Genomic DNA, 20,826 nt, shown 5'->3' with positions numbered 1-20,826 from the left:
ACTTCGGATTGCACTTATTTTTCTGCAAGGAAAATTGCTCTTTTTCTCATAAAATAACAAAATTGTATCTATCTTTAGCCAAACTGATATGTAAACATGGCGGTGCCTCACATTATCTAGTTCGTAAATCGGTTGCCTAAGTTAATATGTTTTCACCTCAGAGCAAGGTTAGGTCATAATCTGATTCTGATGCACATGTTGTGTTGCGTTGTTTATCTGTGAGTTTTACTCTAACTTAATCATGGGAGTTCTTGTGTGTATGTGGATAAAAGATGACACTGCTAACTGAAACGGGATTTGCTAATTTTTAGCTAGCTAAGAACTAACTTCGTGATCAGTTAAAGTTTTACTTCATTTAATTTGCATCGTGATTCGTGCTAGTCATGAGTTGCAACATAACTTGCAACTAAAATTTGATAATATCATCTAACTGAGAAGGAAGTTAGTTCTGAGAAATAGCTACACCCAACTAAAATAGCTCTAAAATAACAATAAGCAGGACCAAAAAGGCTTGTAAAAGAAGTAGTAAAAGAAGGAGAATGAAAAGAGCAAGGCCAGAGGAAGCTGAGGGCGGTGTGGTTAGATTGGCCTCTACACATGGCGCGCGCCCATTTGAAGCCGTAGATTACACCTCATCGCCGTCTTATCGCACCACACCCTATCTCTTACGTGTCACCTCTGCTCTCAGCGGCGCCACCATATACACCTCCTACTCTCCGTTCACCCAGACTCTTCGCTCCGGCACCGTCACTCCAACTCCCGCTAAGCAGCTCCTGGCAGGCAGGATGGCATCCGCCATGGAGCTCTCCCTCCTCAACCCCACAATGCACCACCACGGCATCGCCTCCAAGTCGGCCTCCCACCTCCCCGCCGTCCCCGCGCGCCGGGCCTCGTCCGGCGCCGTCCGCTTCCGCGTGAGGGCCTCCGCCGCGGCGCCGCCCGCGCCCGCCGCCAAGCCCGGCTCCCCCAAGAAGCGGGGCAAGACCGAGGTCTCGGAGTCGCTCCTCACGCCGCGCTTCTACACCACGGACTTCGACGAGATGGAGCAGCTCTTCAACGCCGAGATCAACAAGCAGCTCAACCAGGACGAGTTCGACGCGCTGCTGCAGGAGTTCAAGACGGACTACAACCAGACACACTTCATCCGCAACCCCGAGTTCAAGGAGGCCGCCGACAAGATGCAGGGCCCGCTCCGACAGATATTCGTCGAGTTCCTCGAGCGCTCCTGCACCGCAGAGTTCTCCGGCTTCCTCCTCTATAAGGAGCTCGGCCGAAGGCTCAAGGTTCGTTTTTACGCTCTAGTGTCTCGTCCAGTTCTTCTCTGTTCTTGCATGTAGGCATTCCGTCGACCACCTGGTGGGCGTGCGCTGATGCTCTGTTTCCTTTTCAGAAAACCAACCCGGTGGTGGCCGAGATCTTCTCGCTCATGTCCAGGGACGAGGCCAGGCACGCTGGGTATGTACTCACACTCTTATCATCTTACTATCCCCATCAATAGTACAATATAATTCGATTGAGCTCAATCAGAAGCCACAAATGCATTATACTATCATCAGAAATGCCTTCTTCACTCATATTAAAGTTTAAACGTTACTTTTGGGCTTTCAATTCTACTCAATTTGTCAAGAAATTGGACAGCTAAGTAGTTTAGTTTTCCCCCACAAAAGGAAAAAAGAAAGACTAGTTTAGTTCTCAACATGATTCCTGCTGTGCAGGTTCCTGAACAAGGGACTATCCGACTTCAACCTGGCACTGGACCTCGGGTTCCTGACCAAGGCTAGGAAGTACACCTTCTTCAAGCCCAAGTTCATCTTCTACGCCACCTACCTGTCGGAGAAGATCGGGTACTGGAGGTACATCACCATCTTCAGGCACCTCAAGGCCAACCCGGAGTACCAGGTGTACCCCATCTTCAAGTACTTCGAGAACTGGTGCCAGGACGAGAACAGGCACGGCGACTTCTTCTCCGCGCTCATGAAGGCGCAGCCGCAGTTCCTCAACGACTGGAAGGCCAAGCTCTGGTCACGCTTCTTCTGCCTTTCGGTAATGTCAAGCTGATTTATGCATTTTCTTGTATGTCTTTGTTAACTACAGATTTGTCATGCCCCTCTTTCTAACAGTTATCTGTAATGGGACACCGTTTCACAGGTGTATGTAACCATGTACCTGAATGACTGCCAACGCAGTGCCTTCTACGAAGGAATTGGTCTTAACACAAAAGAATTCGACATGCATGTGATCATAGAGGTAAAATGAACTGACTTATATTTTCCTGTTTGTACAGTCAAGTGCATGTCCTGCTGGTTGCTCTTTACCACGTTTAAAAAAGTTTCTGCTGAACATGACAATAATTGGCTTTTGTACAATAAGCATACCCCACAGGATTGAAGCTCGATACTAGTTTATTTGTATGCTTATGAGAACATCTGAGATTCAGTGTAAGCTCGCTGTTATATTGATGATACGATGGTTACACATCTATGCAGACCAATCGCACGACAGCGAGGATCTTCCCTGCTGTCCCAGATGTTGAGAACCCTGAATTCAAGAGGAAGCTTGACAGGATGGTAGAAATCAACCTGAAGATCATTGCTATTGGAGAGTCCAACGACTTACCCCTGGTGAAGAACCTAAAGAGGGTTCCTCTTATCGCCCAACTGGTGTCTGAGATCATCGCCGCGTACCTCATGCCCCCCATCGAGTCTGGCTCCGTTGATTTTGCCGATTTTGAGCCCAAGCTTGTGTACTGATTTGTAGAAAAAGATTTATCTCTGCCTCTCTCTTCGAAAAGAACCTAATGATGCACCATTCTCCTCGAGGGACTCTGAATGAGGTGGTGATCCATGTTAATCAAACAGGATCGGCATCCTCCTGTGCTCGTTTGTAAAGTATACTTGCCAAGTTTTCGTTCGTCACATCAACATGTAAATGGCACTGAACTGCATCAGAACGGGTGTTCCAGTTTTCCTGCTGATGGAGAAGTATATCTGAAGTTGTGTAACTTGTGTCCATACTTGAGTCAGTAGCAATATAGCATTCAAAGTTCCAGATATGCTATGTATCGCACATAACTTATGTTGATTGTCATTTATATTATCGTAAACATGCACAAAATGGTACGGCGTATAGAATATCAGAAATCTATAAGACTACATTTATTTGTATAGGACATCGCAAAATTGTGTCCCTACACAGAATATTCAGAGACGTGAGTATAGCTTGGCAAGACATATTAGAACACATTTAGCAAATAGCATTTTGGCTTAACAACGTATGACAACCTTTATGCTGCGAGGGTAAACACTTTCTGTAGATCTTTTTCTTTTGATAAAAGAGTGAGCACATGCGGCCTCTTCATCCAATGATGAGCACAACATATTTCATAGACAATAAGTATTTCTTACAATATACTCCCTCCCTTCCAATGAATGAGGCACACATGTTATCAAATATTCGTCTATGACGAAGAATTAATTCATGTATATGAGGAATGTTTGATATAGAACTATTACCATTAGAAAGTGTTTTTCAATAAGAATCTAACAATATCAGTAATGTAATGTATAATCGTGGATCAATTCTTTTGGTCGAAGTCTGTCTTGAAATATGTGTGTGCATATTACTCATATAAACGGAGAGAGAGTATTGTCTCTAAGGGATCATCATGATTAAATGATGCAATTCGTGAATTACATATCCTAATGGTAGACTGGTAGAGACAGATGTCGATATTGGCTGAATAAGGCTCGTGCTACTATCGCTAAGTAGTTGCGCCTATAGATTAGAGTACCCTATGCCTTCATAGTTGCAGTAATTACAGGCTGAGTATTGCTAACAATGTATTTTTATTGGTATGTTTCTACTAGTGTCTTGGAATTTTTTTGGGAACATTTACCGCGTCTCTTGCTCTGAGGACATGATGAGTGTGTTTAGTTTGAGGCCAAGACTATCCTACCAAATATTTGGTAAGCAATTTGCAGAAAGAAGTTAGCCAATTTTGTTTGTCAAGGTTTCGTGTGCCCATTTTTTGGAAGGGGGGTTGGAACCCCGTCCTATGCATCAAAATGATGCGTACAACTTTGTTCGATTATTAAAAAAAGTCCGGAGAAAGCATACATCGATCAACGTGAAGCCACTTTACTGACAAAAAGTTGCCACCCCTACAAAGAGTGGTAATGTAAAAATGAGTTGGTAAGGAGTCATGAGCTGTACATGTTTACCTAAAAATGAACTAGAGTTGGTAAGTAGTTATTGGCATGTCAAAAAAGACCCAAATAATGGCCAAAGGTGTGGCCATAGCCAAAAAAAATTGGCAAGGTATATCTTGGCTACAAACCAAATAATTGGCCACTCACTCCCACCAGAGGAGAAGTCCGAGTAAAAGACAAAGGAAGAGAAAAGACCCATCATGCCAAGATTCAGGTTACGCAACATAACTTATCGACCACTTATTCCTCTCCTCTCCTAGATGGTGATCACCCCTCCGCTCCTCCTCTGTCGACCACCACTTGTCCCTAGTCGTAATATGCTAGAAATCTTGTCGAACACGGCTCACAGCCACAAGATCACAAAATCTCATTAGATTTCCACATTAGAGTTTCAATCATGTCATCAACTAGATTTTTTCCTGATCTTGTCTTGCTACACTACCACAACTTGAATCATTAGTAATGTTTAGTTACTTCATGGGCCTATGTATAATGCCACTGTATCATTTTCACTTTTTTTTTTGGAAAAGGCATAAAGCCATGTACTGAAACCAACCCTTACGAGAACATCCTTACAAAAAGAAATAAAACATAAATTCTTGAAAAATTTGGCACCATCTTCCTTCTTCATCCCTCGACGGCGCACCGTGAGCAAAGCTTGATGTCACCTCTAGGCCTCCAGCGTAGCAAAGCTCGTGTTGGAGAAAACTTGAAAAAACCCAGGCACTTGTTGAAGCAGCGGCCGGGAAGTCGTTCGTCGATGTAGACCATAAGATGCCGGCGACTACAATCTTGAGAGACCGCCTTCCCGGAAAAGCTAGTACCGAGAAGGGCTGTGAGATAATCCTAGCTCCGACCAGGCGGAGATGGTGGACACCAAACTCACAAGTTCCCCAACAAAGCCATACCTAGCTGAGCTTCATCAGGTGGAGGCGGAACATGAGGACATCAATATGCTGCGACAACATCCCTGCCATTGAACGCCGCCGCCGTAGACAAAACCTTAACACGCCTGACCTAATGCCCGACGATCGACTCCAAACTTCAACCCGTCAACGCTCCTCCATGAAAGAATCTCGATTTGGGGCGTACTGAAGGACCTTTATTCTTGTCGCCGCTAATGCCCCTACATCAAAGACGAAGAACTCGAACATCTTGCGAAAACCGGTCATCCGATCCGAGGTTCCCCCACCCTCTAGCCGCCGCAGCGGAGGCAGGGGAACCAGCGGCGGCGGTGCCGGGGGCTGAGGTCGCTAGATCGCTTTCGCGATCACCCGTATCGAAAGCCATGGACACTGTCTCATTTTCAAGGTGGGAGGAAAATAAAAATCAATTAATAAAATATGTTACATGTGGGACTCTTTTTTTTTTCAATTGTAGACAATGTTCACATCAATAAACACCATTGTAAGAGGGAGAAACCAAGTTAGTTCTTCTCATGGAGATATAGTTGCCTTGTACTTGTAGAATACAGACTTTGGTAGTGACCTTGTATTTAAAGATGGAGTGGGTAATATAAAAAGAAGACATTTACTTTCCCAATCCTCAATTGTTTTCTAGGATTAGAAATAATTAATTTTGGTTGCCGAAAGGGTACAAACAAAAGAAACCTTGTTTTTTTTTTTTTGAACCACAAAAGAAACCTTATTAGAGGAGAAGAAAAAGAAACTAGAGGCTTCAATACAAGCTCAGATAGTTTCATTGACAGATCGATCGGTCATGTGTAAATTTCAGTTTACTTCTCAAAGTCGTTGAGGTCTATGAAGAAATAACGGATAGGTTTGGCAGAAGAAAACTTAAACATGATATTTGGAGAATATTATTGATGAAAATATGATTGAACATTTCATTCTAAAAATACTAAAAAATAAAATTATATACTCTCTCCGTTCCAACATAAGTGAGTCAATTTTCCTAGATATTCATGTAAATATATCTATATTTATAGACTCCTAGATAAAACTGAAGACGGAGAAAGTATGTATAAGAAAAATACTGTGTTGCAAGAATGGTGGCAGATACTATTTGGATAGGCACACCGGGTCGGTGCAACGCAAAAGAACCATGGATGACGTGTCCCCAAAACGCTTTGAGCCGGGGCGTTTCCTTTCGTAATAAATGACCGAGACGCCTCCTAATTTAAAGCCTAGCCAGCCTCCCAGGGGCTTACCCGCAAAACTTGTTCCCCCTTCTTCTCGATTCCTCTCCTCGCAAACCCTTCCCCTCCTAGAAACCCTAGCTCTCGCGCCCGGCGCCCCATTGCCGCTCGAGCTGCTTCTTCGCCGCCGCCATGGGCTCCGGTAAACCCCCGCTCCCCCAATTAGCGCCTAGCGTTCCCATCTGCTCGATTCCCCACGGGCTCGATTGCTGCTGTTCCTCTCCCTTCCCTTGCGTGATCGGTTCCTCCTTTTTCGTGTGCGCCTAGATGCAGACATGGAGGACTACGGTTTCGAGTATTCGGATGAGGAGGTGGAGGAGGCGGACGTCGACATCGAGAACCAGTACTACAACTCCAAAGGTTTGATTCCTTCCGCCTTTTTTTCACTTCCATTGGCGATCCCCTTGCCTGTTTCGAGTATGGTTGCGTTCCTAGAGAGCCCGATTGACCACTCCAATCTCCTCTCGCGCATCCCCATTTTATTGTGGTATAATAGGATTTCCGATTTGGGTTATGATGTATGGGAATCGCCTCTGTGTAGTTGCCTGTTCTGTTGTGCCCTGTTAATCTGTGATTAGGGCATTGATTGAAGGCATCCCTACACTCTTATTATGTTTGCGGAATAAATAAACAAATATGCGGAATAAATAAACAAATATGCTAATTGTAATTGACACGCACATGGTGCTTACTTGGGTCCTTTTTTTGAATGGGAGATGCAGTTTCCGCGACTGCAAGAAAGCAATTCCCTGGTTTCTCTAATCCTATCGTCACCTTTCACAGTTCACAATTAACACGTCTGCTCCATCTAAAAAGGGGAAAAAATAACTAAGCAATAATGGATGGGCAAACCAAATAGCTGCAGTCTATTACTTTTTTACCTTATTGTAACGTACTTTTGAGGTATAGACAACATGGCTTCGTACAGATTATGGACCTAGGACTAGAACAGTAGGACATCGCTAATTAGACCATCACACCTTTTTGTCCTTTTCTTTTTGCATAGTATATAAACCATTTGCTCTTCATCTCTTTGTTTTTGCATGTTAGATGTCAGTTGAAGTAACAGTTTAACAGAGAGTCTATAGAGTTCTCATGGAAGAAATTTTCATCATTTCAATTATCAATGACCACCACGATACCAGATGAATGCCTGTCTTCCCTTTCCCGCCCTCTTAGGTACTGTGAGGGTTAAGGATTCTTGAGATTTTCTCTTTCCTTGACTTTCTTCAGTGTTTTCTTGCCTTTTTAACTTCTGAGTGAAGTAGGACGCTTTAATCAGGCCAGTTATTTTTATAGAAAAGATTTCTTTTGTGATATGCTTGACCAAATGCATCTATACTATTCTGTTCTGAACTCAAGTTGGAATGAATCTAAGTTTAAGCCTGTTATGGTGATGAGATAGTTTAAAACGTTGTTCTCAGACTAGTCAATGGTATTTCTTGTGTTCTCTACTTAAATTATACATGAAGAGGTTGGTTAGTATTACTTGGTTGCAGTAGATATATGTTTGGAAAACTTGCTTCTATAGCACCAGAAGGTCCCTACTTTAGCAAGATATACTAAATCTTGCATAGCAGAGTCATATAGGTTGATGCATGGGAGAAATAGAAACGACAAGCATCAGCACCACAAAAGCTACGTACGCATGCTGACACGGGAAAGACAAATTGCTGCGGACTGCTGTTTCCGAAAGGCAAGTTACAGTCTAGAGGAGTTCCAAAAAGGGCTGAATCTGGAAGATTTGGGGATTTGGGAATAGTTTTAGAGGAATTAGAAGAATTTCAAGTAGGGATGGCTAAGAAGCATCTAGATCCAGTAAGAGAAGAAAGATGATTGTTTGTTCACCCGCCACCACTATTTCCCAACCATCGCCGCTGTAATATCTTGGCCACTCCACCATATCCTGCTACATTCCCTTTATTTAGATCCAGAACTACCTCTGCAACTTTTTGGCTATTGCCACTTGGAAGCAGAACTGACTGGTGAATCTCAGGGTTCCCTTCGAATCCTCTCTTGGCTGTTCTACCACTTTTATCAGGCACTGTTTGTATATCATATTAGGGGGCATCATTTTGTGCTGCTCCTCAGTGCAACATATTTTCTGATCATGTGGTGCGGACAAGTTCTACAGTTTGCAAGGCTTGGTTACCTGCTAGAGGCTTAATGGTCTAGTCTTTTTTTTTTGGAGACGGTCTTTTAAGAAATTATCATACTATATACTTGTAACATACTCCCCCCATCTCCAGTTTGTAGGGCGTAAAACTTTCCTGTCAAAATTCCAAAAGGAAGGGTCCACTCCCATCTTTGGCACGAAACTGCCGATAATACTACTTAATGGCACAGCCACACACCCAACTGTAAACACGTGCTAGCCTTAATTACCTACTGTGCATGCCGTTAATCCTGCATGCATGCAAAGAGAACACGTGGCTTGCCCGTTAAGTTACTGTGCTCCTTTTGGTGCTTCCATTCGAACTGGCATCTATTAATTTGCTTTCCCTGCTGGTGGCCCCGTATAAAAGCAAACAAAGCAAAATGCCCCAGATGCTGATGCCATCACCATGGCTTTTAAGGTGTTAAGGTGTCCTAAAGCGCTGGGGGCGCTCTACCGCCTAAGCGGACACCTAAGCGCCTAAAGCGGGCAAAACGCTTAGGCGCTGGGGGCGATCTATCGCCTAAGCGTCCTAAGGCGTGCGCCTTAAAAACCATGGTCATCACCACAAGCCATTTGCATGGATGGGCTGGACATTAAGGCTACTGGAGATTGAGGGGGTGCTATATATCTCGTGGGATAGGATATTGCATTGTACTTAAGGCTGATTATGGTCAATTGTGTGCGAAATCAGGCGCAAAATTTTCTGAGGTTCTTGGTCTTTGCAAAAAAGCTGTCCTATAAACTGGAATAAACAGAAGATGCTTTTACATTAACATCATTGTCACATCTAAACTAAAAAAGATGTGCATGCTTTGACTTTGCACATGGATTTTACATGATAGTATGTATTTTTTTTCATATGCTTATTATTTTAATGAAAGATGTAACATTCCTCTGCAGGTATGGTCGAGACAGACCCAGAGGGCGCACTTACTGGTTTTGGTTCGGTGGTTGGGATGGAGCCTGAAAAGGCTGAATGGTAAGCATTATCATTTCTAAATATTCTGATTCGCTATTCTGTTTTATCTTCAATCTGCCCATGTTTGCGCTGGACAATATGAATGCTCAAGTCTATTGGCAATCTTAATGAAATTACCTCCGTTCCAATATAAGCCTTTTTAGAAAGCATACCTGTATTTGATATATTGGTTACCAACTGTTATCCTGAAGGTTAGGAACTTCGAGCACTAATATGTTGGATAATGTAGATCATATGCTAATCTCGCTCACTAGCTGTCACTCATAATTATGGGCCTATCAGTTAAGATGTTAGGTGCTTTGTGGGCAAATTTAGGTCATTGATCAGAACCACCAGGATTTCTTTTGATACGGGACTCATATGGAAGAATCACTTGCATTTATGGTTAGGTGCTTTGTGGACAAATTTAGGTCATTGATCAGAACACCAGGATTTCTTTTGATGTGGAACTCATACGGAAGAATCACTTGCATTTATGGTTTTTATCGACTTGCATTTTCAAGCAGTTTCGTAGTTGAAAAACTGCCATCTCAGTATAACCTGCTTCAACTGCTTTAGCTTTGTGCTCTTATGAGCAAAGTCTGAGAATAAACTTGAAGTGCTTTTCCATTCTACTTTCTCCACTTCTTTAAAAGCTTCTCAAATCACACTTATTACAATCTCACAGACACACTTCCTGACCTTGAGCACAGCGCTGAAAATCCAGTATAGATTTCGTGATATATCAGGTTTAGTAGTTTGAACCACCAGATCTGAGACATGTGAACTGGCAAAGCGCACAAGGTCACCGTATATTTGTTCAGGTATGAGAAGCAATGTGCCATTTTATACCATCCATTCAGATGTTTGGGGCTTCTCATAACATATCCTGTTCTCCTCACTTTGATTCTTGATTCACTGCTTGATTTAAGACGGGGTTCTATGCTTTCTGTCCCCATTTGACAAAAGTTAGCTTCCCCTATTATTGGTCAAGCAAGGCTTCCTTTGTTGATGTGTCCGATGCCTACCTATTAAACATGGTTCTTGGTGAGGACTGGTATGGTTCTTCGGTGTTAATTGGACATTGGTACATCGTAAAATTGAGTGCCTTTTCTCACATTTCTTAGTGAAGTAACAAATGAAGTAACAAATGAAATAGTTAATCTATGTGACTGCTTTATACATGTTGAATTAAATCATCAGTATGTTTCCAATCAAATTAACTGGTGTACTTGTACCATTCATATTATTCATGTTGAGGTGTCTAATTTTTATCTGTTAATAACTTCATGTTTGTAGGGGATTCAAGGCTCTCAAACAAACAGTGAAGCTTTATTATAAGCTGGGGAAGTACAAAGAAATGATGGATGCCTACAGAGAGATGTTGACATACATAAAATCTGCTGTGACACGCAACTACAGCGAGAAATGTATAAATAACATCATGGATTTTGTTTCTGGGTCTGCTAGTCAGCACTTCTCTCTTCTTCAAGAGTTCTATCAGACAACACTTAAAGCTCTGGAGGAGGCAAAAAATGAGGTTTGTTGTATTATCGAAACTAGAATTTGATCTGTTGAACTATTGGTCTTCATATGTAATTATTGTTTGTGGTGCAGAGATTATGGTTTAAGACGAATCTGAAACTTTGCAAAATTTGGTTCGACATGGGAGAGTATGGTCGCATGAACAAGGTGCTTATATGTGTTCCTCTATTCATACTGTTTTGCTTGAACAATCTGTCATCCTTCATTCCTTAGTCTTCATGTATTCACATGTATCTTCTTAATGACAGATACTGAAGGAGCTGCGTAAATCTTGTCAAAAGGAAGATGGAACTGATGATCAGAAGAAAGGCACACAGCTTCTGGAAGTGTATGCTATTGAGATTCAAATGTACACTGAAACAAAGAATAACAAAAAACTGAAGGTAAGACATCTATGTGCCTACCTTTCTGAGTAATTTGTCAGTGACTTACAGGTTATTGGAGTTCAAGATTTATTGAATTCGTTTATGTGGTGTTGCAGTTCCATGTTTTTTTTTGCATTTTGTGCTGTTGCAACAGTGGTATCTTCTTGTAAAGCAATGTTACTGCAACGTTTTTTAATCAAATGATTCTATACTGTTACCTGAATTTCTTTGAAGTATTTTTCAGTTGTTGAGTATATTACAAGCAGGTGCTTATCTGTATTTTGATGGAATAAGAAGTTTATCTTGCCTAAAAGGAAAATGTTTAGCTTTCAGGATCATAATATTTATTGCATACCATCTTTCATGGAAGAAAATTGGTTATTTTGCCAGCTTTATATAACCTGCAGATTACAGCAGTGATACGTGTCATTTGTATTCTTTGCAACATTAGCTTAAGATTAGCGATCTTAAGGAATTCTGCTTCTTTTTAATAGAACTGTGTGACTGCTGGTGCTAGAGCCCCACTGCGGATTTTGTTAGCATAAAATGGGCTTTCTGAACTGAAATAAACTGTTTGCTGTTGCAGGAATTATACCAGAGGGCTCTTTCTATCAAATCAGCAATACCTCATCCAAGAATTATGGGTATAATTCGTGAATGTGGTGGGAAGATGCACATGGCTGAGAGACAGTGGGCGGACGCAGCGACTGATTTCTTTGAAGCATTCAAAAACTACGATGAAGCTGGCAATCCACGGAGAATCCAATGCCTCAAGTACGCTATCATTAGCACTTTGCTGTCATAAGTTTTTAGCTAAATAGCTTGCAAAACTAACTGTGATCCTTATCACAACTTGTTTTTGCTGCACATTAGATATCTTGTTCTTGCCAATATGTTGATGGAGTCCGAAGTTAATCCCTTTGATGGACAAGAGGCCAAACCGTATGACCTTTGACACCCTCTTTGGTCTTGTAGCTTGATTTTCATCCCTCTCTGAAACTCCTTAAATGCTTGCAGGTACAAAAATGATCCTGAAATCCTCGCAATGACAAACTTGATTGCAGCATACCAGAAGAATGACATCATGGAGTTTGAAAAGATCCTAAAGGTCAGTGTTCTTGAACATATGATTTTCCTTGTCTGCAGCTATCCTAAACTCTTAATTTTATGTCCACTGATTCCTTTGTAATTGTTTTTTTTTTTACCAGAGCAATAGAAGAACAATAATGGATGATCCTTTTATCCGTAATTACATTGAGGACCTATTGAAGAACATCAGAACTCAAGTTCTGCTCAAGCTTATTAAGCCATATACAAGAATACGGATTCCATTCATTTCACAGGTGAGTATTGACTTCTGCATATCCACACTTTCTTTGCTAGCCCAAATTTTGTATTTCTCCTGGAAAACATGCTGTTCTCCACCAAATAAACACCATAAATTTAATGCTGGAACAATAAATACATGAATGATATATCATGCTACCTCTGTATGTGCTTTTTCTGCTTTAAGGGTTTACAAGACATGTGACATGAAGCAGGATCATTTCCTTAGTCCTTGTTAGAACAAAACCACTTAAGTTCAGTTTTCAGACATTACCATATGTGCGCACTTAAATCTAGCTAAGTATTATACAGTTCTTTTGCAACATGGTGGTCCAGTTTTTGTGAATTATGTCGCTTCTGACGGATAGCTTGTCTTAGCATCGCCTGTCTTAGTCGTTCGTGTTTTGAAGCTAAAGATGTACTCCCGGTGTCCCAAAATGTAAGGCGCCTTAAATTCTGATGGTCAACTAGTAACTTTGACTATGATTTGCACTTATAATATCGCCACCAAATCTGAATAGGTATATATGAAATGGAAGAGATTTCCAAGACGAATGAAACAATACCTTTTAGATATTCTGAAACCATATAATTTGGTACATATTAGTGGCCAAAGTCATGCATGAAAGACTGCGAAAAAAGTATGCCTTACATTTTGGGATGGAGGGAGCACAATTCATCTTAACATCGACTGTTTTAATTTTAGGAGCTAAATGTTCCGGAAAAGGATGTCGAGCAGCTCTTGGTGTCGTTGATTCTGGACAACCGTGTCCAGGGCCATATAGATCAGGTGAACAAGCTGCTAGAATGCGGTGACAGGTGCGTGTTACCACCTTTTCTCACATTCTTGACATGCTCTTTACTAGCAACTTATGAGGGTGCTGATCTTCATTTTTTCAGGTCAAAGGGAATGCGGAAGTATCAGGCCATCGACAAGTGGAATACTCAGCTCAAATCCATTTACCAAACGGTGTCCAACAGAGTTGGGTGAGAGGTGGCATGTTTCCATTCGTACCTGCTACTTGGAGTACTTTTGGTGTCTGGGTTTAAGTGCAGATGGGTACTTGAGATGAGATCCTGGATGTGGGTAAAGATGTCAGTGTAATGAACGCAGCACACCAGTTGGCAGATTATATGTACCTATCTCTTATTTTCTGTGATTTGACCAGCGGAATGCTGGGATTTTGTCCTGAACTGAATGGGATTCCAACTCTGCCGAGATTTGGTTGAAAACTCGAAATCCATGCTAGTAGAGAGATGCACAAAAAGTATGCTTCCGGGGTGTAATTCAATTTGTTCATGCATATCGCACTGGTTGAGTTGTTCTGCCCCACAAATATCTCGTCTTTCAGCACACTATATACTACGCTCTGGGAATTTGCACCTTACACTACGGCTTCAACTGCGTCCCTAATGGCTGGTGGGCAGTTTAGTGAGTACATCAAGCTAAAAAAACGTAACCGTTGAGTACATCAAGCTAAAAAAAAAAGTAACCATTTCTTGTCGATCTAGTCAGCGGCATAGTCATTCAGTCATGACTGACCGAATATTATTTTGAAATCAAGATCAACGACGGTCTAGCCCTCGAACGTGGCGAGTTCGTGATGGTCGAGCCCCCGAGTTTGCGGTAGGTCAGAGCATCTCTAACAGAGCCCGTAAATCCTGCCGGAACTAAACTTTTCCAGCGGATTTACGGGTTCGGACCGAAACCGTGGCGAGTGTGGTGAGTTCGTGATGGTCGAGCCCCCGAGTTTGCGGTAGCTCAGAGCATCTCTAACAGAGCCCGTAAATCCCGCCGGAACTGAACTTTTCTAGCGGATTTACGGGTTCGAACCGAAACGCGCGCAGATCAGCGCCCGAATACATGGGCCGGCCCGTAAACGAAGTTCAGGGGCCCGAGAAATCGAGCGGACGCCCCGTATTAAAAGGGTTCGCGGAGGGGAGTTCGGTTCGCAAACCCTACTCCCCTCTGCGGCTCGTCTCCTGCCGCCGCTGCTAGTCGCCAGCTCCGACGAGCAATCCACGGCGCACGAGCAACCGATCCGAAGCCCACCGCCCTGCGATGGCTTCCCGTGGAGGATCCGGCGGTCGTGCCGCGGGATTGGGCGGCGGCGACTCACCGCCGCATCCGCCTGTCTTCCGCACGGACGCGGAGCGGCGGAAGTGGAACAAGAGCGAGGGCGCTCGGAAGAGGAGCGCTCGCCGGTGGACGAACTGGGGGCTCACGCCCCCAGGGAAGCTCGCTCGCTACGGTCCTGCGTGAAGATCTTCCACGCCACCGACCATCTCCGCCAGCACCGGCACCGCCGCGCGCCATAGGTCATATAGGCCGCATTTTGCTTAGCTAGGTTGCGCTTGCCGGTGTACCAGTAATTACGTTTTCAATTTCAAGAACTATGTACGTATGTATGCTCAATTGGAGCAACTATGTCATCTAGAACTATGATCATCGCTAAATTTTACCCGCGCCATTTCGAATTCCTCTTTTCAGTTCCATTAACGGTTTCTATTCTGCGTCACTGCAGAACTCGCGTTTTCGGTGCACTGAACTCGGTGTTTTCAGTTTGCGTTTTTTCGGGCTTTGTTAGAGATGCTCTCAGTGCTGCACGAGTCCATGAGTCTAGTGCCGGGTTTAGCTGAGATGATGATGCGTGCAAGAAAGCGACAAATAATGCAGGCGAGTGACTCACGTGGCCACGAGTGTCTCCATGACTCAGTTTTCCAAGGAACTCATGCATACCAAAGAAACCATGACTGATGCGGATAACAATACGAAAAGAAGGATTGCTTTTGATAATAAGCCAGGAACTTTCGCAATTGTTAATACCAATTGAAAATATATGAAGCTCCTATGTGTGATTTTGGTAATTAATGATAATTTTTATGGACTAATGTTTGCATTGAGTTATATTTGTAGGAGTTATCCATAGGCAATGCTTGAACCATACGTTGGCTTCGAGGTTGCAATAAGAAGAAATTGATGAATAATATTAAGTGTCAAGTATGTCTTGAAGAAGAAGACGAAGTGATCTTTCAAGTTTAACTTCAAGATATCAACGTGATAAAGAATGAAGAAATGGAGTGTGGAAGTTCAAGATGATCCAACTCGAAGAGATCATTTGCTTGAAGCTTTGCCATCCATATGGTGATCATGGATATGTGAAATTGTGCCGAAGAAGAAGCTCTCTCATGGTGGATTATGGCGGAGCAATCCACAAGCCTTCGTCAAGCAAGCACTATCAAGAAAGACGATCCATCTTGTTGCTGTCAAGATCGTCATCATCGAGCTCAAGAGGAACGCGCAATGTTAAAGTTTGCTGCATGATAGGTCAAACCTTTGATCATTTATTTCTATACTACCTTACTTTACTATGATGATTTCCTGCATGATCTTGTAGAGCTTGTTACTAGCTTCGAAACGAGCCCAAGATCATCAAAATCGGAATCCGGATGCTCAAGTTATGGCCATTCTCGTTTTGATGTTTCTGCAGTTTTTTTTGGGGGGAGGAGGGGGGGGGGGGGATTCCGGCCCGGATTACAAAATTCCTAGCCAAATGTCCGGGCCCCTTACTGAGACCAGTTCCCTTAAGTCCTTAGTCGTTTTTTGATGTCCCGGGGGGCGGAAATTCTGGCGCGGGAGGTCCCAAACGGTCATATTCCATTGGAAGGGGGTATATAAGACCCCCTTCTCCCTCCTTGGGCTGGTTGCTTCTTCTACTCTCTCCCTACTCCATTGTTGACCTTGAGAAGCTTCCTCTCCCTCTAATCCCTCCATGATTCTTGCACATATTTGAGGAAAAAGAGAGAGGATATCTACATCTACATCTTGACCAATTAAATCCCTCTTTTTGTGAGGGGAATACACTAGATCTAGATCTTGGAGAAATTTGGTGTTCTCCTCTTATTTGTTCTTCCTCTCTTATTCCTCCAATAGCTTTTGTAGCTTTGTTGGATTTGAGAGAGAAGCACTTGAGCATCTTACTGGTGTTCTTGCCATTGCATTTGATGTGTTGGTCTGATTTCTTCACGGTGATTCGTGGTGGTGAAAGCAAGAAGGTTGTTACTCTTGGGTTCTTGGAACCCTAGATGGATTCTTAGCCTTTGTGGTGATTTGTTGGGAGCCTCCAATTAAGTTGTGGATGTGTGCCCCAACCTTTGTGTAAGGCCCGGTTTCCGCCTCGAAGGAAATCCCTTAGTGGAACCGTGACCTAGGTCTTTGTGGCGAGGGTCACTGGAAAATAAGGTGAGGCGCCTTCGTGGCGCTCGGTGTGTGGTGTGACTACCGCATCTTGGGATGAGGCCTTTGTTGAGTTGGTGTGCATCGAGCAACCACACCTCAAGGTGAGGCCTCTTGTGGCGTTCGGGAGCACTAAGCCACCGCACCTCTCCAACGGAGATTAGCACTCGCAAGAGTGTGAACTTCGGGATAAATCATCGTCTCCCGCGTGCCTCTCTATACCTGATCTCTTTACTTATACACTTTACTTTGTGATAGCCATCGTGCTTGAAGTTATATATCTTGCTATCACACCTAGTTGTTTATATTGCTTAGCATAAGTTGTTGGTGCACATAGGGGAACCATAGTATATAGGCTTTGGGCTTGACAAAGTAAACGCTAGTTTTATTCCACATTTGTTAAGCCCATCTCGTAAAAGTTTTAAACCGCCTATTCACCCCCCTCTAGGCGACATCCGTGTCCTTTCAATTGGTATTAGAGCAATGGCTCTCATTCTTAGGCTTCACCGCCTTGAGAGAAAAGATGTCGGTTAGGGGTTTAGCGCACAATGACTTGTTTATATTTGATGGCACAAATTATGATCTATGGAAAATTTATGTGCTTAATATTTTGTGGGGTATTTCCCCGGACATGGAGCGAATTCTTGACATGGGTTTTTCTTCTCCTAAGGATCCCCAAAAATTTATCTTATAAGGAGAAGAAAAACTCTTGCCTCGATGCTCTTGCTTTTCATGTGTTTTCCATTGTTGTGAGCAATGTAGTTACTTCATCAATCATACCTTTTGGGAGCGCTCATGAATTATGGACAAAGCTTCAAGATAAATATGATGTGTCCAATATTATTGAGGATGATTGTATTGCTTCCACTTCCGGCCGTGATGATTTCTCATCTTCATCCACTTCACCAATGTGTGGCAAGACACAAGATAATGATATGGTGAGTGGTGATGGAAATTGCAATGTTCATATTGAGCTTACTATTGATGATTCTTCATCTCTATCTCATTGCAATGCTTCATCTTTGGATGTAAACACATCTAGCACTATAAATCATCTACATGCTTGTGTTGATAGTCCTTGCATATCATGTGTAAGTTTCTTGAATAAATCTCATGATGATATGCTTACTTTGTCTTGTGGCCATGATAAAAATGCTTCGATTTCCTCTAGTTATTGTGTGACTAACAATGTAGAGGAAACCAAAGATTCTATTGGTCAAGACAAGATCTTGAAAGGTGCCTCAAGTAACTCCTCATCTTTATCTCACGGTTCTCATATATGCCTTATGGCCAAGGGTTCCACGGTATCTCCTACCATGGAACCTAATATTTCTCGTGGTGATAAGTATGAGGATGAGTATGAAGAAGAGGATTGGGTTGTCTCTCTACGCGATAAGGGTATGAGTGTATTCAAGGTTCTTTGCAAAGATAAAATTGCTAGCTCTCACTTCTTTGAAATCTTGACTACCGCTATTGAGAGCCAAAAACTTATTTGGATGCGTGAGAACACCATTGATAAAATGGGTGCTCTTGAACGAGAGTATGCCAATGATGTAGAATTCCTAAAGAATTATCTTGAAGAAGAACAAGAGACCGTAGCCTCTCTTGAGGAGCAACTTGAAACCCTTGAAGTGTCTCAAAATGAAATATTTTCTAAACTCACTAAGGAAAGCGACCACGCTAAAGCTCAATTAAAAATGCTTAAAAATGAAAAGTCCAAAGTTGGTGTTGGTCATGATAAACTTGTTAAGGATCTAGATGATCTAGATAAGGGCCACAAGGCCTTGGAGAGTGAACACTCTATCCTCACCAAGTCACATGAGCAACTACAAGCTTCATATTTAAAAGGGCATGCTATGTTACCCTCTCTTCTTGATATGTCTTGTGATGATGCTTGTGCTACTAACTATACTTCTTGCGAAGCATCTATCTTGAAGGAGAATGTTGAGCTAAGGGCTCAACTCTAATTGCAAACTAGCAATTATGGGAAATTGGAAGAAAATCATGGAAAGCTTTCTAGCTCCCATGAGGATCTTCTAGCCTCCCATGATAGGCTAAAGTTAGCTCATGAGGCTCTCATATCAAAGGCAACACCTTGTGAGCCTCATGTGGATACTAGCACTAGTACTCAAAATGCTATATTGCCATGTGCTAGTCCTAGTAATTCATCCACTCATAATATGTTTTTCAGTTTCTTGAAAACACCCGCCCGCTCCCGTGTCGCTCCCTAGGGAGACACCGGGGCGACACCGCGCCGCCGCCGCCTACAGCCCCCTCCGCCTGCTCCGCTGCCGCCGGCCCTTGTCGTGGTGGCGGCGGGCCCAGCCCCCGAAGGTGGACTGGGGTGGTGGACGCCGGAGATCTGCGCCATGGCTGCTAGGGCGGTGGTGGTGGTTCATCTGCGTGCAGCGACCATGGCGGCGCCCCTGGTCGGGGTGGTGGCGGAGACTCTCCTCCGGCGGCGCCTTGACCGGCGGTGAAGATCCGGGCCGATTGGGTGGCGTTGGGGAAAACTCCAGATCTTGATCTGGGTGTTTCTCGTGCTGCCTATCCGGTCTTCTTCGCTGCATGGTTGGGCCGGTCTGGTCGGGGTCGACCCTGCTTGGTCGTCGCCGTTCTCTTTGCTGCCTCATGGCCGTTGGTAGAGTGCGGCATCCGCGGCGGAGCAGGTTGCCGGCGGGCGGCGGCGAGGGGGCCTGCTATTCTGCCTAATAAAGGTGGCAGTCCTAGGGTTTCTCTCTGTAAGAGCAAACTTTAAACCCCATGTTTTGTGTGTTTGATGACAACACTTGAGATATCTCACCGTGTGCCTTGAGTATCATTGTTAGATTTGCAATAGCACGGTGACCTCGCCGGACGCGTCAAGATCGGAAGACTGAAGCGTAGTTGATAGGTTTTCTCGGTTTTGTGTGTGTTTGGCGAGGTAACATGGTTGGAGAGAAAAAGGGAAGAAAACCAGATTTAGCCGGGCCGGTACTACCGTGCACTCGTAGCGGTAGTACCGCTACCCCTATAGGTACCGCCCTCGGTACCGCTCTGAGTCTGCACTGATTTCGTCTCCCAGAACACGCTGCGGTACCCCTGCAGTACCTGGGGCGGTAGTACCGCTCACGGTACCGCTTAGGTACCGTAACCGAGTTACGGTCGTACCGCCCTGGTACCGCTCTGGTACCGCTTTGGATCCAGTAAGGTTTGGACCCTATTGCGGTACCTCAAGCGGTACCTCGTGCGGTAGTACCGCTCTCGCGTCCTTTGACCGGATCCGGGAGGATTTCGAACTCGGAGCGGTAGTACCGCTTCCCGTGAAGCGGTAGTACCGCTTAGGCCAAATCCGGACATAACGGTTGGATTTGGAGGAGCCTATTTAAGGGCCCCTTCTTCCCCAACTCGTTTTTATCTCTTCCCTCTCTCTCCTCCATTGTTGCTTCGAGCTTAATTCTTGAGGATCTCCTCCCCATCCAACTAATCTTGCCCAAACTTTGAGGAAGGGTGGAGGAGACCCCGATCTATAGTTCTACCAAGAGAGATTTCACCAATACTAGCTATTCCTTAGTGGATCTTGGTGGTAGGGTTCCTTAGTGGGGCATTGGAGAAGAGTTCCTTTGGTCGAGCCTTGGAGGAGCTTCTTGGTGGAGCCTTGGAGGAGCTTCTTGGTGGAGCATTCACTACAAGAAAAGTTCTGATAGACAACATCTCAAAATCGTCCGCTAAGGGGTATTTTTCGTCGCCTATGGGCCTAACCCGACGATATGGGTTCGTTGTAGGAAGCTGCGTCGGGCAAAGTCCTACGACGATTTTTCGGTCCGTCGCGCTTGGGCGCCCTTCCGCCACGGAAAATCGGACCGTTGCCCAAGTGTTTCCGGGAGCCCGT

The 20,826-nt window shown here is 43.9% G+C and overlaps 2 protein-coding genes across 3 annotated transcripts; both read left to right on the top strand.

The window, feature by feature from the left end:
* The first annotated feature begins 663 nt into the window (after positions 1-663).
* Positions 664-2,944, top strand: LOC124666543 (magnesium-protoporphyrin IX monomethyl ester [oxidative] cyclase, chloroplastic). The gene is made up of 5 exons (XM_047203886.1): positions 664-1,283; positions 1,391-1,455; positions 1,716-2,043; positions 2,149-2,247; positions 2,487-2,944. Exons 1-5 carry the CDS (start codon positions 786-788, stop codon positions 2,748-2,750), a joined length of 1,254 nt encoding a protein of 417 aa, XP_047059842.1. The 5' UTR covers positions 664-785; the 3' UTR covers positions 2,751-2,944.
* A 3,431-nt stretch (positions 2,945-6,375) lies between these two features.
* Positions 6,376-14,005, top strand: LOC124666773 (COP9 signalosome complex subunit 2-like). 2 transcript variants are annotated; one of them, XM_047204101.1, is made up of 12 exons: positions 6,376-6,508; positions 6,634-6,726; positions 9,425-9,503; positions 10,782-11,022; positions 11,100-11,174; positions 11,276-11,410; positions 11,979-12,166; positions 12,266-12,334; positions 12,410-12,500; positions 12,601-12,735; positions 13,425-13,537; positions 13,619-14,005. In XM_047204101.1, the coding sequence occupies exons 1-12, from the start codon at positions 6,499-6,501 to the stop codon at positions 13,707-13,709; spliced, it is 1,320 nt and encodes a 439-aa protein (XP_047060057.1). In that variant the 5' UTR covers positions 6,376-6,498; the 3' UTR covers positions 13,710-14,005. The 2 variants fall into 2 exon arrangements, with proteins under 2 accessions (XP_047060057.1, XP_047060058.1); XM_047204102.1 differs by having other exon boundaries at positions 6,378-6,508; positions 6,640-6,726.
* Positions 14,006-20,826: the final 6,821 nt, after the last annotated feature.

This window comes from Lolium rigidum, chromosome 6 (genome assembly GCF_022539505.1).
Source record: "Lolium rigidum isolate FL_2022 chromosome 6, APGP_CSIRO_Lrig_0.1, whole genome shotgun sequence".
Lineage (NCBI taxonomy): Eukaryota > Viridiplantae > Streptophyta > Magnoliopsida > Poales > Poaceae > Lolium > Lolium rigidum.
This window is presented reverse-complemented; position numbering and strand designations above follow the sequence as displayed.

Excerpts from the sequence above, each read along its gene's own strand:
- LOC124666773 (XM_047204101.1), top strand. Across the intron at positions 9,504-10,781 it reads GAGCCTGAAAAGGCTGAATG|GGGATTCAAGGCTCTCAAAC; the intron begins GTAAGCATTATC and ends TCATGTTTGTAG. Across the intron at positions 12,736-13,424 it reads GGATTCCATTCATTTCACAG|GAGCTAAATGTTCCGGAAAA; the intron begins GTGAGTATTGAC and ends TTTTAATTTTAG.
- LOC124666543 (XM_047203886.1), top strand. The coding sequence starts at position 786 with ATGGCATCCGCCATGGAGCTCTCCCTCCTCAACCCCACAATGCACCAC. Across the intron at positions 1,284-1,390 it reads AGCTCGGCCGAAGGCTCAAG|AAAACCAACCCGGTGGTGGC; the intron begins GTTCGTTTTTAC and ends TTTCCTTTTCAG. Across the intron at positions 2,248-2,486 it reads ACATGCATGTGATCATAGAG|ACCAATCGCACGACAGCGAG; the intron begins GTAAAATGAACT and ends ACATCTATGCAG.